Source organism: Parasteatoda tepidariorum, chromosome 7, assembly GCF_043381705.1.
Source record: "Parasteatoda tepidariorum isolate YZ-2023 chromosome 7, CAS_Ptep_4.0, whole genome shotgun sequence".
NCBI classification, from domain to species: Eukaryota; Metazoa; Arthropoda; class Arachnida; order Araneae; family Theridiidae; genus Parasteatoda; species Parasteatoda tepidariorum.
The window spans coordinates 76,969,448-76,996,492 of NC_092210.1; the positions used below are offsets into that span (position 1 = coordinate 76,969,448).

Sequence of the window (27,045 nt, forward strand, 5' to 3'; positions counted from 1 at the left end):
TCTTTCAAAACATTTATATTATAATATCGAGAATAAGTAAAAACTAAATCACATAAAAATAATAATTAATTTCAAATATTATATTTATAATTTTATACTTTTATTCACATTTTTACAAAAGGAAAAGTCATGAATGAGTAATATTTAAAACTATTTTTTATTAAAAACGAAAAAAAAATTAGTTTGATTTCCTTGCTTAAATTATGTGCCCTCAGCAATGATATAATATCATATTTATTTACGTCACTTTATGCACGTCACAACTCTTACTAATCGATAACTTAAGTAAATAATAGTGTGATGTGATTCTTCAAAAGTATTGAACGCCTACCTCTCTCAAAAGGTACATTTAAAGTTACGAATACAAACTTTACTCTGGATAACGGAAATTTGAAAATACATTTTAAATGTAAGAATTTTTTAAAATTAAACAAATTATACGTTTATTATTTCGACATTTAAATTTAATGGTAATTAATAATTTCACAGTTTTATAATTCATATTCAATGCGGAGATTTTCATTGGAAATTTCATACACGCATTATAATAAAGTTCAATTTTAATATGTATTAAAGCTTTTACCATTTTATTATGTGTGCTTTGAATGTTTTTACGTTTTAGTTTAAAGTCTTAAATATTTCTACTTAAAAACATTGATTTTGTTCACAACCTTTGTTCATGAAACATTAATTTTGAATCAGCAATTTGAATTTTTACTTTAAAGGTGATAGTTTCGTATTTTCTAAACTTTCTGCAACTCGAACACATATTGAGGAAAAAAAGTTCAATTTTGAAATTTCAAGGAAATTTGTAAGAAAAATAATAATAAAAAAATGCCTTGATCCATAACTTTAAAGTAACCAATATTATTCTGCAAAATTTTATAGAAAAAGATTATTCATTATTTAAATTTAATTGTTTAAATAATTGTAAATGAAGATTTAGCAGTTGTATATACACAGTTGTGTGTCAGTTGTATTATTCTCGCTGGGGGTGTGTCATATGACGGTGAAATCAATTAAAATCAACCTATAAACTTTGCGTAGTTTTCCAAAATTATATTTAATAATAATAATATTAACAATAATAATATGAACAATAGTAATAAAAAGTCTGTATGTGTTTCTCTCTGTTAGGTCCATAATAATTTTTTCTGACCTGAAATTTTGACAGCCAGTTTTATGGGCAATTTCAGCTCACGATTTTAATCGTAAAACAAATTTCAATTAGCACCTTAGGGAAAAATGCGTGAAAAACGAATCATTCTTCTTGGTTTACCATTCTTCATTGTTAAAAAATTATTTTTCTTCTTCATTTATCTCAAATATATCATCAGTGCTTGCTAGTTTAACAGGAATGATTTTCAAAGTCAGTATTTTATTTATATACTCTAAAAAAATTTAGTGTACCTTAGCACCAAAATTCATATTAAAAATAAGATCTGATACAAAAAAAAGAGGTAGAAAAGTTATTTCAAAAATGTAATTAAAGTAGTAACATATTTTAGGACGCATGCGCATACTAATTCTTAAAATAAATTAATTAAATTCTTAACGCTGAATTTGATGATAAGTGTACTTTCATCAAACTTTTTGGGTTATTTACCGCCAAATTTGGTGAGCTATTACACCACAGATTTTACAGTGTAGTTAAGCTTGTAATGAAGTACTTTTAACTTACAAAACGTATAAAGTATAGGGTAGAAGAAAAAACTAATAATTATGCTCTAAAACTCCAATTCATCAGTCAAATTCCTTGATTGTGCCGGATTTTGATTAAAATGTAGAGGGAGAGTTCAATAATATTATTTTCGGTGTCGACTGAAATTGAATAAAAAGTTGAGCTTTTTTTATAATCATCTAATGTAAATTCATCTTGTAGGGCAATATATTATAATATAAGAATTTAAACTTATTTTACTTTTTTAATTGAGTTAGTTCATGCTTTTCAGTTTTGAGTATGACTGACAAGGGAGACTAGGGAAGTGACTCGCCAATTTTGAAATAAACTAGTGGGATGGCCTTATGAGGAATAATTTTTGGGGACAACATTCGTTTCGGCCCATAGAAGGTCCTGTGAGAGATAAAAAATAATTCAACATATAGAAAAATCCGTATTTTATTACTTCAATGCAGACTATTAGTTATTGTAATTGTCTCATACTCCAATTAATTTGTAATTAATTGGATGATTAATTAATTTGCTAACTAATAAATTAATTAACATTCGTTTCGGCCCATAGAAAGTCCTGTGAGAGGTAAAAAGTAGTTCAATATATAGAAAAATCGGTATTTCATTACTTCAATACAGACTATTAGTTATTGTAATTGTCTCATACTCCAATTAATTTGTTATAAATTGGATGATTAATTAATTTGCTTATTAATAAATCAGTCAGAAAATTAATTACTAATTAGTTGTTAATGAATTATTATTTAATTGTTAATTAATTATTAATTGATTTTCAATTACATACTCCAACTAATTTGGAAAGTTTTTTGGAAAAAAAATTAAAAAAATTTGATGTAAATTTTTTTTAAAATTAACCTAACAGGTTTTTCTAAAAAACTACAGATATATAAAATTTTCGAAATCAATTTCGACAATAAATATGCATTATATAGTACGTGAAAATACCACAAAATTAATTGGAGTATGAGACAATTACAATAACTAATAGTCTGTATTGAAGTAATGAAATACCGATTTTTATATATATTGAACTATTTTTTATCTCTCACAGGACCTTCTATGGGCCGAAACGAATGTTGCTCCCTAAAAATTATTCCTCATAAGGCATACATCCCACTAGTTTATTTCAAAATTGGCGAGTCACACTTCCCTAGTTTCCCTTGTGAGTAGGGTTTATTAATATAGATATACTTTCAATTTATAGCATATTTTCTCCCATATGAAAAACGGGAATTCAGGTATTACATATAATATTATAACGCCCATTTACTGATTCAAAAAACAATAAGTTTGAAAAAATTCTACTACACGTTCCGATTAAAAGGTGTCTCTTAAAATATTAGTTTCAAAGAAAACATTATTTATTCAAAAGTCAGAAACTGATGTATCACGTAATGAACTGTGAGTGAATCGGAACTAAGTAAACTCTCGAGCTTCTCTCTGTGATTCAATAGTTATTGATTAGTTTTAAGTGCAATGCTTAGAAGACGCACTCATGAATATTGTAAAAGCGCCCAAAACTTGATTCGTTATGTTTAACAAGACGTGAAAAGTTTTACGCCATTATCGACAAGATTTTCATGAATTCATGACATTGACCTTGGGTGTTTGATGAGGGGCTATCCCTATATTGCTATAGTTAGAAATTGCATTTAAAAACATAACTATTGATAGTTGATAAAAAGCAGATATGTAAAGATATATATGACATACATAAAAATCAGTAAAGTAAGATATGATACACATAATAACCAGTAAAGTTAATTTCAAGCCACTGTTTTAAGTTTATTTATATACTAGGATACATATATACAATAATTCTTAAAATAAAATTAGCTTGTTAATCGAACATATAGCATATGGAGAATATCAGGAAGAACCCGAACTAGGCTTAAAACAGAAGCAAATAGAAATTAAATATTATAGAATTATTTGAATGATTTATGTAAATCTTCTTATGGGAACATAATTATCTTTACAACACAAAAAATCGGGAGAATCTTTCAATCTTAAACCGAGAGCCCTTCAAACTGCCTTTTCACGCTTCTTGAGTGGCCACACTAGATTCCTTACTTTCAACCGAGGCCAAAAAACTTATCCTGAATGTCATTGGTGCTCGACAGACATGGCCTCCCCTGCGCATATTCTGACTTGTTTGGGGTTCGGTAAAGATGAGGTCCTGCGAGACTCCAGTCTTTTTATGGACTTTTTGGATGTGTTAGGATTCATAGGAGTCGTCTAGCGCTCCCAGACGATTCCGAGATTAGGAGCAACAGCAACAACAACAACAACACAAAAATCGCAGCATTGAAAAAACTATGGTGTAATATATTTCCAAATTTTGCTTTGAAACACTCCAAAGATTGTATGAATGCATAAGTTATATCAACGTAATACCGAATTGAGCGTTCGTTCATACACTGAAGAGCCAAAAAAACTGGTATACCTGCCTAATATCGCGTAGGGCCCCCGCAAGCTCGCAGAAGTGCCGCAATACGACGTGGCATGGATTCGATCAATGTGTGAAGTAGTGCTGGAGATAATTGACACCATGAATACTGCAGGGCTGTCCATAAACCAGTGGGAGTAAGAGGGGGTGGGGATATCTTCTGATATCGTTCTTGCATGATCTTTTTTCGCCGCAGCGATGTCGTAGATTTGATGTTTTACCGGATTTCCGATACTCACGGTATACTCGTGAAGTAGTCGTACGTGAAAATCCAAATTTCATTGCTATCTCGGAGATGCTATGTCCCATCTCCCGTGCGCCGACTATAACACCACGTTCAAACTCACTTAAATCTGTATAACCTGGCATTGTAGCAGCAGTAACTGATCTAAAAACTGTGCTAGACACTCGTTGTCTTATATACGCTTTGCGGATCGCAGCGCTGTACTTTGATTGTCTCCATACCCCTTTATTTGCATACTCATGCTTGTACCAGTTTTTTTGGCTCTTCAGTGTACATCAAAGGGTGTAAAGTCTTAACACCAACAATTTAGAAAGCTTATTCCAAGTTCGGATACATTAACTGCGTACGTGACTTATTTTCTCTAATTTTGGTGTATGTTTGGAAACTGTCAGATTGCGACGGTGGAATAGATTTTCTAATTTTAAGATTGAAGTTTTTAAACCATTTTCGTCTCGTTAAATCTTATCAAAATAATTCACTATATTTTCTTTTGGTCAATGTATTCAAAATCGCGAATGAGCTTTGGCGTTCTGACGAAATAAAGTTAATATTTTAGGGTTCTATTGCCGAAAAAAAACAGGAACCGCATGACTAGCAGGCAATGTTTAAGTTACTGTCCCTTTAATGACGCCTCTACCCACGGAAACTCGACGCGTGTGGTCGCGCAACTATTTACCACTTACTAAATGGAGGTTACATGACGACTCACTTCTGGGTAGGACGCTTCATTGTTTGAATGCATAAAGCTCTATTTTTACTGTGCTAAATTGCTTAAAAGTATCCTTTCATTTAGTATTGTTCTCTTACTTTTGCATAATAGCCAATGTGATAATAATGAACTAAAATACATTAAGTTAAAACCAAATTAAAATTTATATTGAGCTTAATATAAGTTTTTAAATTGCAACAAATTTATTTAAGGTAGCTTAAATCATTTGAAAACCCACGAGATTATGTTAAATTATGGAAAAATTACAACGAAATTTTCTGAACGATTTGTTATGAAAATGTTACAATCGCTTATGTAAGCACTTTTTTATGTAACACTAATTCTTTTTATACCTAAGTAAACAATTATCTCAGATTACACCTCAAAAATATACTTGAATACATTCGTTTACAGAGCAAAATTTATTATGTATTTTTAAGTTTTAATTTTTTAGTTCAATAGAATTGCTGCTTGTTTTTGCATCAAAACAAAAATAAAACCTCTTTTTATTCTGTAAAATATAATGAAAATAATTTGAAAAATAATGTGTTCAAGCTATGCCAAAAATGACTTTTATTTTTTATTAGATATTATAATCTCGGCTGAAAGGTGTTAAATAATGATATATCTTCGTAAATAATAAACTTTATACAAAGTAATTATTACAATGCAAAATTAATTTGCGCCATGAAAATTATAAAAAATAAAATCAATAATGGTAGCAAAATTAAGATTAATTCTATAACGTCTAATTTAAGATAAACTTTTTATAACTAAAATAAAGGTAGGATAACTTAGATAAATATTTAAAAAATCCCTTTTTCATAATTAGTTTAAATAATTATTTTAATATAAAATGATTATGTTCCATAAAAATTACACAGAATGAAACGAATGAGAATGATGGTCTTAAAATTAAGATTAAGTCGATAAAATCTAACGTAATATATATATGAGTAAAATGATGGTTGAAAATTGAAATGTGGAACAATATTAAAATAATTATTAATATAATCTCTTTCCATAGTTAGTTAAAATAAATTTTATAGGATAAATGTAGTATGTCCTTAAAAAATCATAAAAAAATTAAAAACAACGATGGTTTTGGATTTAATTTGATATAGTCTAAATCAAGTTGATTTTTTAATTACTAAATTAAAAGTTGATAGATACAACAAGCAATATTTAAACAATTTGAAGAATATTTCTTCGTATTCTTCATTTTATGAACTGTGAGAATCTTATTTTATTATTATGGTTTTATTTTTATGTTGCATTTATATGTAATAAAATGGAAGCACATGTCTCACTACTTTTCAATTTCTGTTTTAATCATCACGTATCTATTTTTAATCCAAAGATATCTGTTTTAAATCTTTACATATAGATATAAATTATAGTTGAATTATTTTTTATCTTCATAATTTGGTTATAATTTTTCTGGTTAATAATATTGCATTTTATTGGGTTAATATTGCGTATGAAAATACGTAATATAAAACTTTGAAGCATATTTTCCATGATTTTTCTTTTATGGCTATATCTTACTAATACGATATCTTTATGTCTAAACAACTTTCAAAAACATTTCTTACTAAGTTTGAATTTATGGCATGAAAGAGAATTGAAATTTTTTTTTTTCATTAACTAAGTTTAGAAACAAAAAAGCTGAAGTTTAAAATTTTAGTCATAAAACACACTAAAAACATTTTAATTTAAGAAATTAAAAAGAGAATAAAAAAAATCCAGCAATTAAAAAAAGTTTCCAGAATCAAGAGCGTGGTTTTAAGTGAGAAGATAAATTTTCATTGATGAATCTCCACTTAAGGGACAAATTAAAGTATTCTCTTTCCAAATTAGACCAAAGTAGCTTTTAACTTATTTCAGAGAAACATGTTCCAATTTTGGAAAATGCTCTTACAAAATAATTGATTACCTCTGTACTTAACAAACTTTTCGAAGAATCCCCAAAATAAAAAGAATGCATATTGCTACAATAAATAGTAGCAAATAATGTAATGAAAATTTAAAATAAAATAATTAGGACAAAGGCTCTAGCCTTAAATTAGAAATTTTCTTATTAACCTGTCATAATTGACATTGAATTACCTCAATACTATAAAGAATTATCTGCTTCATTTTCAGAGTCTACATTTTTATTGTTTTTATTCCACAATTAAATACCAGGCATCGACTGTAAATTACCTGTTACAGCTTAATGTATTTTTAAAAAAATATATTTAAAAACTAAATTTAAACCTATATCAAATTTTTGAAAAAACTGGCTACACATGTACTGTTAGAACTTTCTTGGCAAAAAATGGTTAATTAACAATTTATTTATTCATTTTTTCACCATATTCAAACAAAACAGTCTAATAACCGTAAATAAGACGGTATTCAAACTCTAACTTGACCCACCTTAGCTGCTTAGTTCCTTGTAGATGAGTATATATTATAGCCGGGAGACATAATCTATCACTCTTATGACAGACAGAACGGGGGTTCGATTCCTATCGTTGATATCACAATATTTTCTCCATCCCTTCAACCCATCAAAAGTTGCCAGTGGCTACTAAACACAAAAAAGTCTAGCATTTCCCATTTCTTACGACGGGGAAAGCCAGTGGATAAACAAATTTAACCATATTGAACGGTTCATTTGATAAAATACAATTCAACCACTACCTAACTCTAATACCCATTATCTAATGAAAAGCATAGTTTCTCCAATGTCCAGTTAAATTTGTCTTTTACAATTTTGAAGCCATGCTAATTGTGAATGTTAAAAAATAGTTTTATATTCATGGTCTTTTAACCACACTAGTTGAAAACGGTTACGAAACAGTAACTGTAAAAAATGTTCCTTACGGCAAACTTTACGGTTAATTGGATAAGCAGACCTCTGCCGGTTAATTTACCAACATTTTAGAATAAAAATTCCAACAGTGTATTATGAAAAGAACCCTAATATCCAGAGACGCAGTTAGCGTTTTTAAGCTGAAAACTGGTGGTTCTTTATGTCCGTACTGACATAAAGAACCACCAATTCAAGTTTTCCTTAAACATACAAGTAAGCTCAAAATTACATTAATAGAAGTTTAAAACTTATCACCAAAAATTAACGTAATCCGAAAATCAGCAACTCAATAATTATTTGAAAATCGCAATTTAAAATTGTGTTGAAAACTACAAAGGTAAAAACTGTTCTTTACCGTTAACGTTATGGTTAATCGGATGGACAGACTGCTGTCGGTTATATTACGTTATTTCAGACTGAAAATTCTATGAGTGTGAACTAATAACGTTTTTTAATGTATATGAACAAATAGCTTGCTTATGAATATAATGTTTGAATTAAAAATATTGAATTCATACGCAACCGATTTCATTTCAGCCGATTGTTAGTCCAAAACAATGACGAATTTATTTTTATTTTAGTATTGTACATCGGTACACCTTTTGTTAGTGAAGAATGACAAAAAGAAAATTAAAATAGAAACTGGAATCCGCTAATTTATTCAAAAAACTAATAAATGTTTTTTTCAAAAGAAATATCAAAAATAGTATAAGAAACAAAACGTTTAGATAAGTAAAAAGAAGAAAGTTATCGACATTTGCGTCAAAATCTAGCATTATTATGGCAAAAATTGAATCAATAAGGCAAATTTATTTGTTAATATAATCGAAAAATCTAGCTGTTACAGAAACAAGACAAGGCAATATATAAATAACTATTTTTTTTAAAAATTTTCTTTCAGAGACTTTTTTACTTGTTGTCCTATCAACAAACACGAATTCTTCTTTATTTACAAATTTGAATATAAAAAGAATGATTCGAATATGATGTAGATTAATATGATTTATAATAAATCGTCTTTTTTACTATAGATCCATAGCTATAGTTGAGTAACTGAGCAATCTTTTGCGACGTTTAATGTCTCATAAAATAAAACTCTTCGCTCGGAGGCTCTTAAGAAGGCGCAATCCACTTTGACGTTTATTTCTCGCCAGCGAAGAGATTGGAAGCATCGATGACGAAAGGAACAATAATTGATTTGCATTGCAAGACGCTATCATTGACGCTGAAAGACATTTTCTCTTTCAGTGATCACTAGAGACGTTGTCTGACGCGCTTCGTGATTGATGATGGCTTAGAGAATTTAGGTGTTATGAAACGAAATTTCCATCCCAAACGACAGATTTGTTTCCAAATATATTGAGCTGGATTTTTATTTTCTTGTAACGCGAACAAGGGTTTGGTTTTAGGAGGAGTTTTAGCGGCACTATTTTCTCAAGCATAAAAGAAAACAGGATTGTTTAAATGTATAAGGTTGAAACTATTTGTGATAGAATAAGAGTTCGAAAAGAAAAAGGATTTCAAACTTACTTGCGTTTTTAGAAAGTCACACATCAGAAATCAAAGAATGTTCACTTTATTGAGTTTTGTATCATTTAAAATTTTTTTAAAAGCAGATAAAAAATATTTTTGATAAGTAACATTAACCAAGGAATGTTTTTTTAAACGGAAGATATTTAACAAAGATTTCAAACTTGTAATATTAATAAATCATAAATCAGAAATGTCATGAAAGAATGATATTTCTGTTGTATTTTAAATAGTTTAAATGTATTTAAAAGAGTACCAGGAGCATTTCTTAGTCAGTGCTTCTAACCTAAAACTTTTTTTTTAATGAAAGATACTTCAAAGATTGTAAACTTGCATTTTCATTAAGTCTCACATCAGAAATGACTATCAAAGAATGGTCAATTTTTTGCGTTTAGAAAAATTTAAAAACGTTCGAAAGAGTATTCGAAACATTTTTTTATTAGTTCCTTCAATCCAAGAATGTTTCTTTTTAAATAAAAGATATTAGGTAAAGATTTTAAAATTGACCCGCTCTGAACTTGATTTGATTTTTTATAAGTAACATATCAGAAAGACCTGCCAAAGAATGGTCATTTTTGAGGTTTTCAAAAATGTTCAAAGGAGTATCAGACACATTCTTTAATTATAAAGGAGGGGAAGGCTAATGTAAATTCGGGGCTAAAGGGGGCATCTTGAAATTTTTTTTTTATTTATTCGTCAAATATCTCCCACGAGAGATCGTAAATTGGCAAAACTGGTGTACACTTCCATGTGCAGTTGCTAAATCATGCTGCGAATATTTAAACAGAAATTCGCAAAAGAAAGTTTTTAAGATGCAGTAAAGTACCAATTTTCTCTTTACTCCTTCATTAACCAACGATATATATATATATNATATATATATATAAAGAAACATTGTTGTGCATTATGTCAGTAGACTGGAAGTTGTTTATAGATTTGGAGATTATGATCTTCAATTCTTAAGAAGGAAAATATATTAGATTATAGTTCTAATAATGAATTTTTCATTTTTCGAGAAAAAAAAGTATTTCTTAAATCTCAAGGAACGAAACAGTTACCAAATTTCCATTCTCATTGACTGGTAGATATACCAGGATTGCATATCAGTACGCATATAAATTTGACATCTTGATTCTTTTGACAAAATTAAAAATTCAGAATACTTATCAATAAAACCAGATCGAATAATTATTTGAATTATGTACTGATTTGACTTCAAAATGTCTTTCTTAGTATAGTGAAAAGCTTTATTACTTAAAAATTTGTGTATTACAATTTTGTAAATATTTATTTTCCTATAAGACTTAGATTGAAATTTATTTCAGTTCGGTTTAAGATATACCTTTCTGAGTTGTAATAAATGTTTACTTGTGCAAATGTTTAAAAGTTATCAAGCTTTTCCACATTAAAAAAATATTATAAAAATACTAAAACCCTCTTACTTAAAAACCTGAATTTTTTTTTCTTCTCTTTAATTTTTTCTTCTCTATTTCGAAAAAATTTCGAACTTGCATATTCAATAAGTCGTGTTTGAAAAATTAGTGACAAGGAATGGCTACCTTGTTGTATTTTGAATCGTTAAAATTTTTATTAAATTTTTTTAACTTCTTTGATATGATTTTATATGATTTTTGCACTATTTTAAGGAATGTAAATTTAAATGCCAAAATACAAAGTTTGAGCGAAATAGGTTGAATTCTTCTTAAGAAATTGTATTTTGAAAAAGACTTGTTTTTAAATTTCTCATTAACTATTCGTCACTTTCTCAGGTACTATTCAACCGATTTTGCTCAAACTTTGTATTTTACCATCTAAAGTTACATTTTGTAAAATGATATAAAAATTATAAACCATTCAATTCAAAATTTTTTCGACTATTATTTAATAAAATAATAAAATAAAAAATTATAAATATTTGTAAAAAGCTATGTTTCACATTGAATTACTTTTAGATAAATGAATTTTATAATTGTGTGCAAAATGTTTTCAATTTATGTAAAAATTTCTCGACAAAATAAGTAAAAATAAAATTTATTATCAGAAAAATAAAATTGAGCGGTACTAACATGAACATTTCTGTTTTATTAATATTACTATCACATTAAATTAATGCTTGCATTAAAAATTACAAAATTTTGGTTTTCATTTTTAGTTTAATTGATAAAACAAGAATTTTTACATATTATATATACTTCACTTCATGTAAGAAAGTTTAAAATGCAAATTCACGCGAAACAAGTCACGCGAAAATATTTATTACTTTTCTCGTTCCCTTCAAATTCTGTTGAGTGAGTAGCTCTCCTGTTACGAAACGCATTTTTGCTTCAAATCTGTTTGAACATCCTATTCAAAAGACAGTTTACATTATTCATAGGTTTTGAAACCTGTCCACTACACTTAATTGAAATCCAAACAAATTTCTACATCATTTATTCGCTTTCACGCTTGAAGTTCAAAGTCAATAGAAAACAGATATCAAAGGAATAATAGGAAGATCAATATTATATCCAAGATATTCGGAATAAATTTCGAAAACTTAATTTTGTTAAATTGTGAGGTGAATCAATATTTTCTAAGAAACGCATACAACAAGCACCGAAGTTTGTTAGAAAAGTAGATTTTATTTTAACATAAAAAGATTATAGGGCTCTTTTTTAGAATAACTTAAAAAGCTTCAAAGAAAAGGTTTCCTTTTCAGGATTTAGGAAATAATAAAGAGAAATACGGTTTATTCAAGTCTAATAGATATTACGAGAGCAAGTCTATCCAGAATGTTTTACTGCTTAGTTTCTAAAACAGCATTGCTCAGGTTTTTTTTCTTTTTTATCCTTCTCCAATAAAAAATTCTCTGTGAAGGAAAGCGTTAAATCGTTAATAGAAATTCGATGTTAAGCTTTTTTTTTCTCTTGAAATTCGTTACTTTTTAAAGTGAATACTTTTCTTTGTACTTATTTATTTTTGTATATATATATAAACTNATATATATATATATATATAAACTTACTTTAAAAACTGAGTACTTTTCTTTATACTTCATTACTTTTGAAAATAAGTTTAAAAGATAAATATTGTTGGAAACTCGCAGAAGGCATTGATCTGGCCCACCATTGTGGAAACACATTCGTCAAATATTTCAGTGGTTGCAAATGACAACAGAGCATTTTGGTGAATCAGATGATGCTTAAATATAATGGTAATCCAACCTTTTCTCGGGCTTAATATAAAAGAGGTTTAAACTTAGCTGGCAAAGACGAAAACAATGTGTTACACTCGAATAACTAATCAAACTAAAGCATTAAAATTCAGTTATATTCACTCATTTTAATGAAAGTTTAAGCCGATCAGCCTGTGTAGGGGGCAGGGAACTGTCCTTGCATCAGAAAGGTCCTGGGTTCGAATCCCGGGCAAGACATGTCCTTTTTCCTTTGGGTGTGAATGTGAGTGAATGTTACCCGCCCCATAAGCGGGTTGTGGTTGTATAAATGGCGTGGCAGAAGTCGAATTCCTGGCCATAGATGGCGCAGAATGAAAAACAGGAACAATCGTTCCCCCCACTGCCGAAAAAGGCATACGACAAAAAAAAAGAAAGTTTATGGTATTAATTATTATTAGATTTAAGTAAATTAACCATACTACTTTTCTGATTTATCCAGGTATTTCTTTACTAGCTAATTTTTATAAAGTTCACTCTTTACTTCGAAATTCTTAATTTAACTTTAAATATCTTTACTTTAATTCGTTACTTTTTGAAACTAACGTTCTCCTATCCACATAAGATATGCAATTAAGTAAAAAGAATGATTATAATATTGAGCCTTTAATTGGCTAAATATTATTGGTTATTTAGCCAATATTAACTTAATTGGTTGATGATTTTTGAAATTTAAGCGAAATAGTTTTTTTTTATCATAATATGAATGATTTCTATCAGATAACATTTGTATAAACGTCCCCAGAAAGCTATTATTTTTATCATTTCAAAGAGGCAGAAAATAAAAGCAAAGACAGGAAACGTTTACGTAACTAACATGATGTAATCTAGTTAAAAGAATATGTAATTAAGGAGAATGCCATTAAAGCAGAGAACATTAAAACTTGTTTGCCATCACTTAATACCACTTCATCAATTTGATTACTTTCTATCAATTCATATTAGTTGCAGTTGATTAAAAAAACTTAAAAAGGCAAAATTTAATTTAATTAATAAAATAATCTTTTCCTCTATTAAATAAAGATTAATAATTGGCTTCCAATGTAATATTTGGGATTTATTTAATATTTAAATATCATTTATTAAGTTTTAATACTCATTGAAATAAGCTTTTCTCAGATTATCTATTCTAGACAGTATTTTTAAATTGTAATTAGTTTTATTTGTTTTTTTATTGGTGAAAGTATAAATTAAATATTCAATTGTATAATTTATCCACACCTGTTCTCAAGTCAGTGTGCTTTTAAATCAAGTTAATTAAAAAGTACTCATCTAAACTAGCATATATCTATCATTCGAAATGAATAAATCGCTCAAATTATTATACTATAAGTTAAAAATGATGATAAGTTGATTATGATTTTTTTTTGTGGAAAACTTAGTAAACTTGTCCATACTAGCTGCTGTTTCCCCTAATTTCGAATTTCATAATTGTTTAGTGTTTAACGATGGTATCGTCAAGTTAAAAATGTTTTTAATAATATATGAAATTATGGCAAAAAATATTTATTGAAATTATTTCGCTATATTTTGTTCCAGATTTTTCTTGAATTCGTTCGTTAATATATGATAGTTCGTCATGTGATTTTATATATTAAAATGTGTTCGAAGTGTTCCCTGATTTTATTATTATTCCTTTTAGTGTGTGCCTTTAATCAATTCATTCTCTGTTTGGCATGTTTCTCAGATTCATTAATTCTCAGAAATAAAACTTTCACTTTTAACGATTCAGCAATCGTCGAGCTGCATTTCATTAATTTTGAGAATCATTTTGTCATGAAATCACATGACGAAAGGCGAACTCTCAAATATATGAGAAAATAGTTCCTCAACCCAGAACATGATGGGAGTTTGTTAATTAAAATTAAAACTAGACGATCGAAACTATATTGACGAAATAAGCCGACCGGTGCTGTATGGTCGTCAGTGAGTTGTAATGTAATTTATCTCTCCATTCTGTTTCTAATTGCGCTGTTGGGGTGATATTCATATGGTGATCTTATATGGCATCCGCACGAAAAAGTGATCCACAATACCACCCGTTAGATACCCCTTCTTTTGGAAAAAAACAGAAAGGCAAAATATTTCTTTACTTTTAACAAAATTTATTTCCCTGAAGAAGTGACAATAATTATTTCATCACTTTGACGGAATTTTTACTCGGAGCTCTTATCAGAAAATGGTTTCTCCCAAAGCAAAGAAAATTTCGTTATAATTTTCGCTTTAATTTTTTTAATTACTTAGAATAGAATTAAATGCTTTTTTTTATAAAAGAAATGGAATTTTAACTAATTTATTGAATGGTTATAAATTGTTATAATACAAATTTCAATGCATTTATAAAAAGCTTGCCTTGAAAAATAGCTAAAAAAGTTTGATGAAGTAAATTAATGCTACATTTCCTTTTTTTCAACTCAGGAATGTAAGTTTTGAGAGTAAAATAAAAAATATAGTACATATTTTGCTGGAAGCTAGTCATTTAAATTACTTATGTTCAAAAAGAAGAGATGCTTAAACATATTGAAAAACGGGAAGTACACCAAAATAAAAATGAAAAGTTGCAATTTAATTTCGATAATATTTCAAAAAATCTTAAACTTTAATGAATGCATTAACAGAACAAACAGAACATTAACAGAACAAAACTTTTAAACAATAATAATAATAATATAAGAGCATGAAGTGAACTTTGTTATTTTTGATAAAATAAGCTTTTATATCTTTTTTATCTCATATAAATTGATTTTTTGTTCGAAAAAGTGTGAAAAATAGAATAAGCAAAAATAATGACCACCTGAGAAGAGTTATGTGAGATAAATTTTTCTATATGATACATTTGTTTTTGAAATATATATATTAGTAAATTAAAGGTAGATAATATTTTTTAAATAAATAGACTAATTACAATTGTAACAATTTTTTAAGTTTTTGAATTTTAGATTGAGAGTTTTTGGATTTTCTACTCCTAGTTGAAAATATTAGGTTCATTATTTTAATTTTTTTAGTTTATTCTAGAAATGAATTACTACAGTTTGCCTTCAGATTGTTTGAGTTTTTTTGGTGTTAAAACTTCCTTTCAAGCATTAAAAAGCAACATCTAAAGTTGTTTAATAATTTTCCTGATGGCGAACCTAACGTTAAATATTAAACTATATTTCGAACATCCTTTCATCTATTTATTTTTAATATGTTTTAAAGTGCATCAGTTAAAAAATTGGCATAGTACAATGTATTCAAAAATTGATTAAATAATGAATTTTATGATTTGTTTACACTGACCCTGAGTCACTGGCCCAGTTAAAAAGAAAAACAGCTATTTTTTGAAGAAAGTTAAGTAAAAAATCTCTCTCTCTTAACGTTCAAATTCGTACAGTTAATAATATAAGGCAGGCTAAAAAATATATGTTACAACCCTCCTTCTCCTAATTAAAATGTTATGGTTCATTATTTAACTTATGCTTTTCATTCCAATATTATGCTTTAAAATTTCAAACTTTTGGTTCATTTAAAAAATAAATGACTATACTTCAATTTGCTTTCAGTGTTTTTGAATTTATTGCTGATTTTTTAGAAAATAATATGTTATGAAACAATGACTAAAATTTTTGAGATGATAAAGTAAAAGAAAATTGCTGAAATATACTTTGAACACTCAATTCAACCATCTTTGTTTTGAGATGTATTGTTTCAAATTAGGAAAAGAATATTAAAAAAAAAAAAACGAACAAAATCATCTTAGAAAAGAAAGCATTCAATATCAATTAAAGTCCATGATCAGGAAAAATTAAATAAAGTCATAACTTTTTACTGTCTGGAAAAAGGATTAATCGCATTATTTTTCTAAGGATAAAAAATGCCAAAATTTAATGTTCAACGGGCAATTTTAAAAGAAGAAAGGGGCTAACTATTTTTAACCTATGTATACTTAAGATGGGCATTTCTAAGAACAACAAATGACATTTTTCGTAAGCCTAAAAAAAGTGTTTTTTTTTTTCATCTCAATTTTTTTAAACATATTTTACATGGAAAATGGTTAGTATGTTAAAATTCGCTGCTTGGTTGATCACAAATTTGACGTTAAACTTTTCTCATTCCATTATTTAAAAGTGAGGAGTTCTAGAAGAAAAATATCTCTCTGATTTTTTTTTTGATAATTATTTTAGAAAAGGTCCATTATTGTTTTAACTGGTTTAATTTTAAAAACAATATATTTTTGAAAGTTGAAAAATATACTATGAATTTAGAGAGATATTTCATTTCCTTCACTCATTTAACATAATTTTAAATTGCGATTTTCAAATAATTATTGAGTTGTATTTGAATTATGTTACTTTTGGGTTATGTTATTTTTTGGTGGCAAATTTCAGATTCCTACTAACGTAATTTTGAACTTACTCTTATGTTTAAGGAAAACTTGAATTGGTGCTTCTTTATGTCAGTACGGACCTTCAAAACGCCAACTGCTTTTCTGGATATTAGGGTTCCTTTCATAATACACTGTTAGAATTTTCATTTTAAAATTACGGTAAAATAACCGACAGCTGTCTGTTCAAGTAATTAACCGAAAAGTTTACAGTCAAGAACATTTTTTATCCGTTCCGTTCATTCTGTTTACAACTAGTATGGTTTAAAAATCGTAAAAAAAGTAATTTAACTGGGCATTGTATATAGTTTAGCAGCTTCATGGTGCTGCCCGTTTTTACGTGAATGTGAGTATCGCATTCTAATAGCCCAGAGTCACAAATTGGTAAGAGCAAAACGCTGGAAACTCTGCATGCGTTGAAGAGAATGGGAGAAATATAAAATCTACGCGAAGAATCGATCCCCCATTCTGTCGGTTTATGAGATTGACAGATTAGCCCTGTCCATTTGCAAGGAACTAAGTGGCTTCATTAGGTGAGCCTAACTAGTGCGAAAACATTTTGATTGGTCAATGTGAAAGCAGTTAATAAATGGTTATTCTGAAAATTAACATTTGGACTACCATCTTATCTGTCGCTATTTGACTGTTTTGCTTGAATGTGGTGACATAACAATTAAATAAATTGTTATTTAACCATTTTTTCTGAGAAATTTTTAACAGTGTAAAATTTTGCACCTTTTCTTTCAGAACTTTTGTTTCTGAATGTATACTTGAAATCAAAGAGATATGCACTAAAAAGTGTGCTTTAAGTTTTAATATTTATTTGCTCAAAATATAGATAAATAAACCTAAATATTACTGAAACATGTGACTGTCTGAATAGTTGTAATAAAAAAAAATTCAAGGCAAAAATTCAAATAAGAGAGAAATTAAAGAAGTTTACTCTGAGAATTAAGAACATATTTTTCAATTTATGCATAAGTTGTAGTTATTAAAAAATTCTTTTTTGAAGTGATTTCAATTGGATTTGACTCCTATTTAAAAAAATTGAAGATTCGAGGTATACAGTAAAAAATGAAGAATTTTAGAATAAGTTTTCTCTTCTTATTAATAAATTTTAAGAACCACTGTCGCTGTGTTGGGTGTTAAGTTTAGCGTTGGACTTCGTTATGCTGTGATAAAACCATATGTGTTGGAAGCTTAAAATTACGAAGGTAAATTGAAAAGTCAACAGAAGTATGATGTAATAAGTAATTATTATTCAATCGAGAAAATTGTCTTATGTCATCTATTTTGTATTCCTATGTTTAATTTTTTTCCATGTGCAGTTGAATATTTTTTAAATCAAGAGCATCATTTCCTTTGTTACGATTCTTAACGTGATGTTGCTACATGGTAATATAATAATTATATAATTTTTAGCACAATATTCTCTTTTTTTGCGTGGAAAATGTCCACTTTTAAGATAAAAACAATGAGGAATGTGAAGCAATCATGAGAGAAGCGAGTAGGGGAACATGGCTCCTAGTCTTCATCAAAATTTTTATTTTTTAAATATATTATTAACAACAGAGCATGCAGTTTCACACGGATATCACAGTGTTTCAAGAGAAACGTGTGAATCCTGTCAACATTTTTAATCTATAGATTGAAAATTATTGTAATATTTAAAAATTGTCACTTACCCTTAAAATTATTTGAAGAGACTCAACATAAGACATCTCTGTTTCATACAACTCAGACACAATATGTGTTCTTGTGTCCTAAAAAAAATAATATTTTTTAATGTATGATATAAACAAATTTGTCTTGATAAAACACAAAAAAAACATATTTTCAAGCCATTTTTTATTTCATATCGATTAATTTTTATTGGATCATAAATTTTTTTATGCAGATATACTTGATTAACAGAAATCCAGAAATATTTTACAAAATATAATCAATTTATCTATATATAATTCAATATTTAACTGTATTTTATTTCTGTATATTTTATGAAACGGTTCCTTTGTTTTATACTGTTAGAATTCTCATGCGAAATTATGGTAAAAAAACTGGCATCAGTCTGTCTATCCAATTAACCATAAAATTAACGGTGAGAAACAATTTTTACGTACCTATTTACAACTATTATGGCTATTAAACCTTGAATAGTAAACTATACGTTTCTTTTTTTACCATTTGAAAATAGCATGATTTCAAAACTATTAAAGAAAATAACTCGACATTGAAGCTAGGAGTTTCGTTAGGTAATGAGCATTGGAGAGGGCAGGACTTTAGAAACTCTTCATGTGCTGAAGGAGTGGAGGAAATATTGTGGTTTCAACGTTGGGACTCGAACCCCAGTTCTGTTAGTCACGTGATTGACAGATTAAATTACAGATGTACCCATCAGCAAGGAACTAAGCGCCTTCATTAAATGGGCTTAGTTTCGGCTTTAAAATTCTGGTTGTCTAACCGTATTGAGTCAAAATCAGGTAAAAAATAGTTTTTCTCACAGTTAGCAGTTTAAATACCATTTAATTTATGATTATTTGATTATTTTGTTTGAATATGGTAAAATAACAATTAAATACATTGTTTTCGAACCATTATTTCGGAGAAATTTCGAACAGTGTACTTTGAGGTGTTTAATAAACGTTTGTTTAATATTTTTTAAACTATCATATAATTTATATTTAATTTCAGGTAATTTAGTCATAGTTTCATTAAAATGGAAAATAAGAACCGCGACAACATATTACGGTATTTGCTTGTAAAATTATTCCTATTTATCCACTTTTATTTCATATTTAACGGTGTTTGCTATAACATTAATTTAATATAGCTTTTCATTATTGTTTTATGCTGTTATTTCTTTTAAGTTTTGATAATCTTTTAAAATGAAACGTTTTTTATCAGTTACATCTAATTTTATAAAATTTTTTAAGTTAAACTGTGCTCCATTAACGTTTGGAATTAAACAATAAATAAGTATAAAATTATTATTTTAAATTTCAGAGAAATACTAAGAATTCATTGTTCTCACTATTCTCAAATTATCTCTTTGATGAAACATACTTAACGCGCCATAACAACTAAAAATTAAAACAAATTTTGCGGAAAAATTAAAATTACAACAATATAAAACGACTAATTTTACACTCTATTTCGATGGAAAAGGAGCTTTATATGTAAAACCATATTCGTATCAATATAATGAAAAATTTTATAATCTTTTAATTGAATAATTCTTAATTTTGATTTAAAAAGGCTTTTATTGTCAGGAAATAGAAAGTAATCATGGCGCTAATGAAGGGCAATGAGTAGATGGCGAAATCTTTTAGTGATTACACAAATCATTTGAATATGTTTATCAACACATTCATTTTATACTGAGGAATAGATGATTAAAGCTTAGATTAAAGATGATTAAATAGTTTTTGCTTCTAAATAAATGATTGATTTTCACAACTTAGTATTATACGATAAAATGTTTTAAAATGAACAATTTGCAATTCAAATATTAATTAAATTTTTAATCGATATTTTGTCCAAAATAAGAATAAAAAACTTACTGAACTATAAATTAAAAACTATATGGCTTATTTATCGACATGAAATAGGCTTTTATTTCGATGAATTTTTAGTTACTAATTAGTTAAGCGACGTGCAAATTTTTCTATACTATTCCTTCTTCATTGATAAAAAAAGTATTATCAAAACTACCAGAATATGGTATTACCATGTTTTTGGCTCTATTGGAGCACCAAAAGCTTGGTAATTTTTACGGAACTGTTTTGTTAAGGATTTTGGCAAAATTAGCAATAAAATATGGTGTTTTAATCTGTGATAAAATTTGATAATATTTCGGAATTTTATCATAACTTTAGAATATGGCATAAAAATAATTTTTTCTTTTAAATATACTTTTCATTTTCGTATTTTTTACTAAATGTGTGGTAATAAGAGCTATAATTTTGAAAATCAGAATTTCCAGTTACCGTATAAAAGGTAAAATTACCAAAAGAAATAATGGTATAATTACAGCATATTTTGGTTTCATTAACCAGAGTGTATTGCTTTTTTACTAGAAATATCATTACCATACGATAGGAGATTTTACCAGAATGTTTTTTCTTCGTATAGAATACCCTGATAAATATTTTATTTTTGAAATTGGGATATTATGACTTTTAAAAATTTCATTTTAAAACTTGCATAATACTTTTATAAGTAAGGTAAGATAAAATTAACTTTCGTGAAATTTGCCAGCAATACTTACGACGCCTAAGCAGTGATAAATCCCACACTTTTTCACCTTTGTATTATTTTATGCTGAGAATCTTACTAATGAACATATTCTGATCCTCTGATCCTCGGAACGTGGAAGTGGTAAAATACAAAGTTTCTAAACTTTTGAAATTTTTTCCCTAAGGGACGGACTAATTTTGTTGTTGTAGGCGCCTATTTTCTAGAAAGAGGGTGCCTATTTTAGAGCACTCGAAACATGCCGACTGTTTCCAATCTGCATAATTTTGAAGCGAATGTGCTTTAATCATTAGTAATATCTTACCACTTCAGTTTCTTGGAATTATGCATTTAATAATATAGAACACTTTGTTTGTTGATATGAACATTTCGCTTTTAAACTTATAAGCTACTTTCAGCTTTCCGATGTCCACCCCAAATTTTTTTTTCACTCAGAAATTTGCAAGCCTGTACGTGTTTACAAATATAAACATGTTCAATGCAAACACGTTTACGCTTTCATGCTTATGACTGCTCCCTCTCTTGATATTTTAATTTTTTGCTGCAAAAGCAAATATATATATATATATNGAGAGAGAGAGAGAGAGAGAGAGAGAGAGAGAGAGAGAGAGAGAGAGAGAGAGAGAGAGAGAGAGAGAGAGAGAGAGAGAGAGAGAAAGAGAAAGAGAGAGATTCTGAAAAATGGCAATTTTACTACTAATTAGAGTGTGATTGTTCGAAAATTACCATTCTGTTTGAAATTAAATTAAGCATAAGCACAGATATTTTTTGTAGACAAATAAATAGAAAAAAAATATGGAAAAAATTAGAATACGAATTTTGTAGCCAAATAAATAGAAAAATAAATTGAAAAAAAAATGTTTTATACCTTTGTTTTGATGGAAGTAATTTTGTATGTATGCATATACCCAAGAAAAATTTCCATGATGACTAGACTGATATTTCGTAATGATGTTTGGAGCTAAATAAGAGTTATTTTTTCTCTATGTATAAATAATGAGTTTCAGAATTATTTTCAATATTAAATTATTAATACTCTTTTGTAGAGAGATAAATATCGATGCGATTCATGTCTATCAGACAAGATTTTGTGTTGTGAAATCTAACTATTTGTATTTATCTTGAAAAATGTTATTGACTCAGAAAATTAGTTAAAATAAATGTATTTTTTCTTTGAATGAACGATAGAAGACCACTAAAAGCATTAAATGTGAAGCACAACAAATGTAAACGAATTTCATTAAAATTTTTAGGTAAGTAATTATAACTCGTTTTAATTACTGCTATTATTACTTAGAAATTTCCGATATTAAGTTATTTTGAAAGGAATTACTAAATAAAAAAGTAAATAATTATCAAAACAATATTTTTTATATAAGCTATCTTTGAATAAATGTATTCTGTGAAAAAAGTTTTTGATTCGCTTAAGAAAATCCTCGAGATAAAACGTGCCCGCAATTTTTTTAATTTTTTATTTTAAAAAGGGGGTCTTGAAAATAATCGACTGCTCTTGCCTAAATTATTCAGACCATATTTTCGAGATTGCGACCCTTCATATTTCACGCCCTCAAATCAAAATCCACTAAAAAATACCTGTTTGCATGTCTATTTAGATAAAGTGCATTTCCGTATCTCATTTTGTAATTTGAAATATTGACTACTCCTGTTCATTGGCAAACTTAACGTTAAATCCTCGAACGATAAAGGTGGAGTGAAAATTCGTTCGTTAGAATAAAAGCTATTCAGAATGTTAACTTTTTTTGCACTGTACATACACAAACGTCATATAATATTAAAGCGTACAAAAAGCGTGGTAGTAAAGGTCGGATTAATAAATTACAAAAAATTAGAAGTCATCATTAGCATGATTGCAAAAGAAATTGGAACCCATTCTCAAGACTCGCGGGGTAAGAATGAAAACTAGAAAAAATCGCGGTAATCAATCATGTTTAAAGAGACATTACGCTGACAATCAGGGCAGATAGCCTTTTTTCTTGCAGATGGTGAAGAACTCATGTTGCCAACTATGGAATTGGCATTCATATGAATGAAACAAATTTAAAGGGCATCAAGATGAACTGATGTGATAATAATTTTGGCTTTATTGAAATTAAAATCATGTCAAGGTTCTAATAATGTGCGGAAATGGATTATTTATCAAAATTTTGATGACGGATGTATCAATCTTATTGCTTTTCAAATTATAAAGGGCTTCTTAGTTTCTCCCCTGTTGCCCAAATAGTCTTCATCTTTATTTGCGTCAGAAATAAGCTGAAGAACTTTCAACTCTGGCACTGCCTGCTTACTCATGTCTTAGAACAGTTTCTAATACAAATGGATTATAATATATCATATTCTGCTTTAAAAAATAGAACTTAAAAATTAGATGATATGCCGAGGAAATTATCACGCTATATTTAGCAAATTATTCTCTTTTTCATAATAATATTCTGATTTTAAAGTTTAAAAGTGGGTTTAAAGAAACAAGCGATATTTCTAGACAATTAATTTAATTATAAAATAATCTACAATTAGTTGTGAAAATCGTAAATTCTAAATGCAATGTAAAACTGTATCTAGTTATAGAAATTATGAGTGGAATTTTTTCCTATCAAGGAAAAATGACTGAAAATATGCTTCATGGAATTTTATGACAGTGGTTATGAACTAGGGAGGATTCACAGTTTGAAGTGGAAGAACATCTTCTAGTCTTCCTTTGTAGTATATATGTATTTGTAGTATTGTTTTCCTTTTTCCATTCTAACTTCAGAAAGTGATGAGAAATTAAATTTAGTCTTAAATCCTTTTTTTTCATCAGTTAAAAGAAAAAGTCGGAATATTTTGTTAGATAGCAAAAAAAAAGGGATCCCCCGGACAAAGAAACAAATTGAAGAAAAATCACTCAGAGGCTTATGGTTATTAATTCGTAAATCATACACTAATGACCGCAGAGAAATCAGAGCCTTTTTTCAATTGTGTCGTCTTATTACTTAATTTACATGCTTTTAATTTACATTATAAATGAGAAGATGGCTGGAATAAATAAATTGCAAGTGACCAACGTTTTGTTTTTAAAATCGCAACTTCTTGTACCTAAGAGTTAGCAAAGAAAAACAATAGTATATACATTAAAAAAGTTGCATTCTGGTTAACTAAACTAGCACTTTTTATTGAATAATTTAAGTGTCATAAATTTATTTCACTTAAACAATTAGTTTGTTAGCATAAAAATAAACTATAAAAGCATTGATATTTCAAATTTTTATTCTTTCGTTGTTAAATTCTTAAAATGTGTTAAGAAATTATCAAATTTTTGGCACATATGGTTTTTAAAGGGGGAATGAGCATCTAGCAATGATGAAAAGTGGGAAATGGGTCAAAATAATGGGAAACTATTGTTTTAAGATATATCTCAAAATTCTAATTTCTGCAGTAGTTTTCAAATTCTTTTCTTTTTAAATTTATATTTCATTGTTTTTAATAAAAAATTACAAAAAGGTACAACCTGTTTAATTTATAGGCACAGTTAAATTGACAACTCTTTTTGAATATATGCGCGTAGATCAGCACAATCTAAATCAATACTACTTGCTAAAATGATGCTCATGGAGATTATTTTCGTTTATTAAGAACCATCCTAATAAATGCTTTAACACAAAAAAGTGTGTAAAAATTGTTTATCAACAAGATGCCGACATATATAACAAAAACTATCGTAACTAACAAAAAAAAGGAATGTTGAAACAAAATTCTTAAACGCTGGAAACACTATTCGATATGAATAAAGTAATACTCAGGAAACAGCAATATCATTTTTAAAACTGAATAGAATATTTTTTCTATGTCTTGGTTGTTGGTTTTCTTCATAAAAAACTTTTTTTCCCAAAAGAAAAATGAAATTCTTTCAAGTATTGAAAAAGATTTGAAATGTTGTTGAACAAAAGGAAGCAGACGAGAACATACGCATTTTTTCCCCTTTTTCTAAAGTGAAATATTGATTTCATTAAATACATACTTTAAGAATCTTGTTTTCTTTCAACATAGACTGAGACAATTTTATAAATTGAATGCATATATCTTTTGATTTATGTAAACAGTCATGTAATTTCGATCTAAAGAATGTTGAAAATGCGAAATTGGATAAAAATGAATGAGAAAGAATTGTTTATTTAAACAAATACTATGAAGATGTTATTGAACGTATTTCGTTAGTTGATTATTATAAATAATAGGCCGTTGACTGATTTCATTTCACAAATGATGTTGAACAGTAGAGCCAATTTTGGGTTTATATCTTTCAATTTTCAACACTCCGTAGCATTGTACTTTTGAACCCAAACTAGAAGATAAGGGAACTCCTGGATTAGGCCTTAAGACCGAAAGTAGCCTTCGTGGAGGACTTTTTGATGGAACTAATTATACTTGCGTTGCATGGAGAAGGAAACCATGAAAACCTATTTTGGTTAGCCATATGTCAGAGGGATTCTAACCCATGATTCGCTTGCCACATAGGATATTTTTCATATATTTTTTTTTAAATATTTTTATATCCGTCGTTGAACAGCTGACCCAGTTTTTGGGTTTACGACAACTAATGCTCAACTCCGTAGCCTCGTAATTTTGAACCATTTCAGAAGACAAGGAAATTCCTGGATCAGTACGCCCAAAGTTATGATTTGTTATGGGAACATTGAGGACATTTTGATCTGGCAAATTTAACGTGCATCAGTTACCATTTACTACACGGGGAGTCCTCAGACAGCGGGGATAGAACCCACGACCTCTTGGACATGGGCCCAGAGTTCTACCGATTAGGCTATCCCGGTTCTGAGGATACTTTTAATAATATCCGTCGCTGAACAGTCGACACAATTTTGGGTTTACGACAACTAATGTTAAACTCCGTTGCTTAGTAACTTTGAACCCAATCCAGAAGACAAGGTAACTCCTGGATCGAGTATTGGGAGAAATTTGCCTTCTTGGAGGATTTTTTGATAGAACTAACCTGCATTTGCGTTACATGGAGAGGAAGACCACGAGAACCTCCCACGGTTAGCCTGGCGGCAAGGGGACTCTAATCAATGATCCGTCTACCACTGAGGATATTTCACGTTAGCACTGTGGTCAGTGCAAGCCGGATGCGGAATTCGTATTGACTGGGATTCGAACTCGGTTCGCCTCATTGGAAGGCGAATGCTCTATCCCCTGAGCCATCGCGGCTCTGAGGATACTTTTGGCTCAGAGTTGTGGTCGATGCGAGCTCAAATGTCTTTATGCTGACTAGAAAATATCGTCGCTTTGAAACTAAACCGTTGTAACTCAAAAAAGTCGAAAAATTAGATTTTTGGGTCATTTTGTGTAAAAAAAGTCACCATTTTAGAAAAGCAACCTGTTATCTTTATAGTTCCATAAAGTTAATTTAGAGAGTAGATAAATCGTCATCGCATTGCCGCCATTAGTATTAGCGCGGAAAGTTTGAAATCGCTCTCCTGAAAAACTTGCTTTTTTGAGTTACCACGGTTTAGTTTCAAAGCGACGATATGTGAGTAAATAAGGTTGATAATATAGGCTTAACCTTATGTCAATTGATTTTATCAATTAATGATAAAACGAAACAATGCATTAAAAAACATGAAAGATTAAATTAAAAGAAACAAGAATTAACACTATAATGTCAAAAAGGTTATTCATGAGATGTTAAGTTCAAATAATCCCGAAAAGAAAAGAAGATT

The 27,045-nt window shown here is 28.4% G+C and overlaps 1 protein-coding gene across 1 annotated transcript in view; it reads right to left on the minus strand.

Moving 5' to 3' along the window:
• LOC107455669 (rho guanine nucleotide exchange factor 17-like) overlaps positions 1-27,045 on the minus strand; it is a 271,527-nt gene that overhangs the window by 104,214 nt on the left and 140,268 nt on the right. Inside the window, exon 2 of the mRNA XM_043057607.2 lies at positions 18,745-18,822. Within this exon, the coding sequence (XP_042913541.1) occupies positions 18,745-18,822 (78 nt within the window). The remainder of the gene's footprint in view (positions 1-18,744; positions 18,823-27,045) is intronic.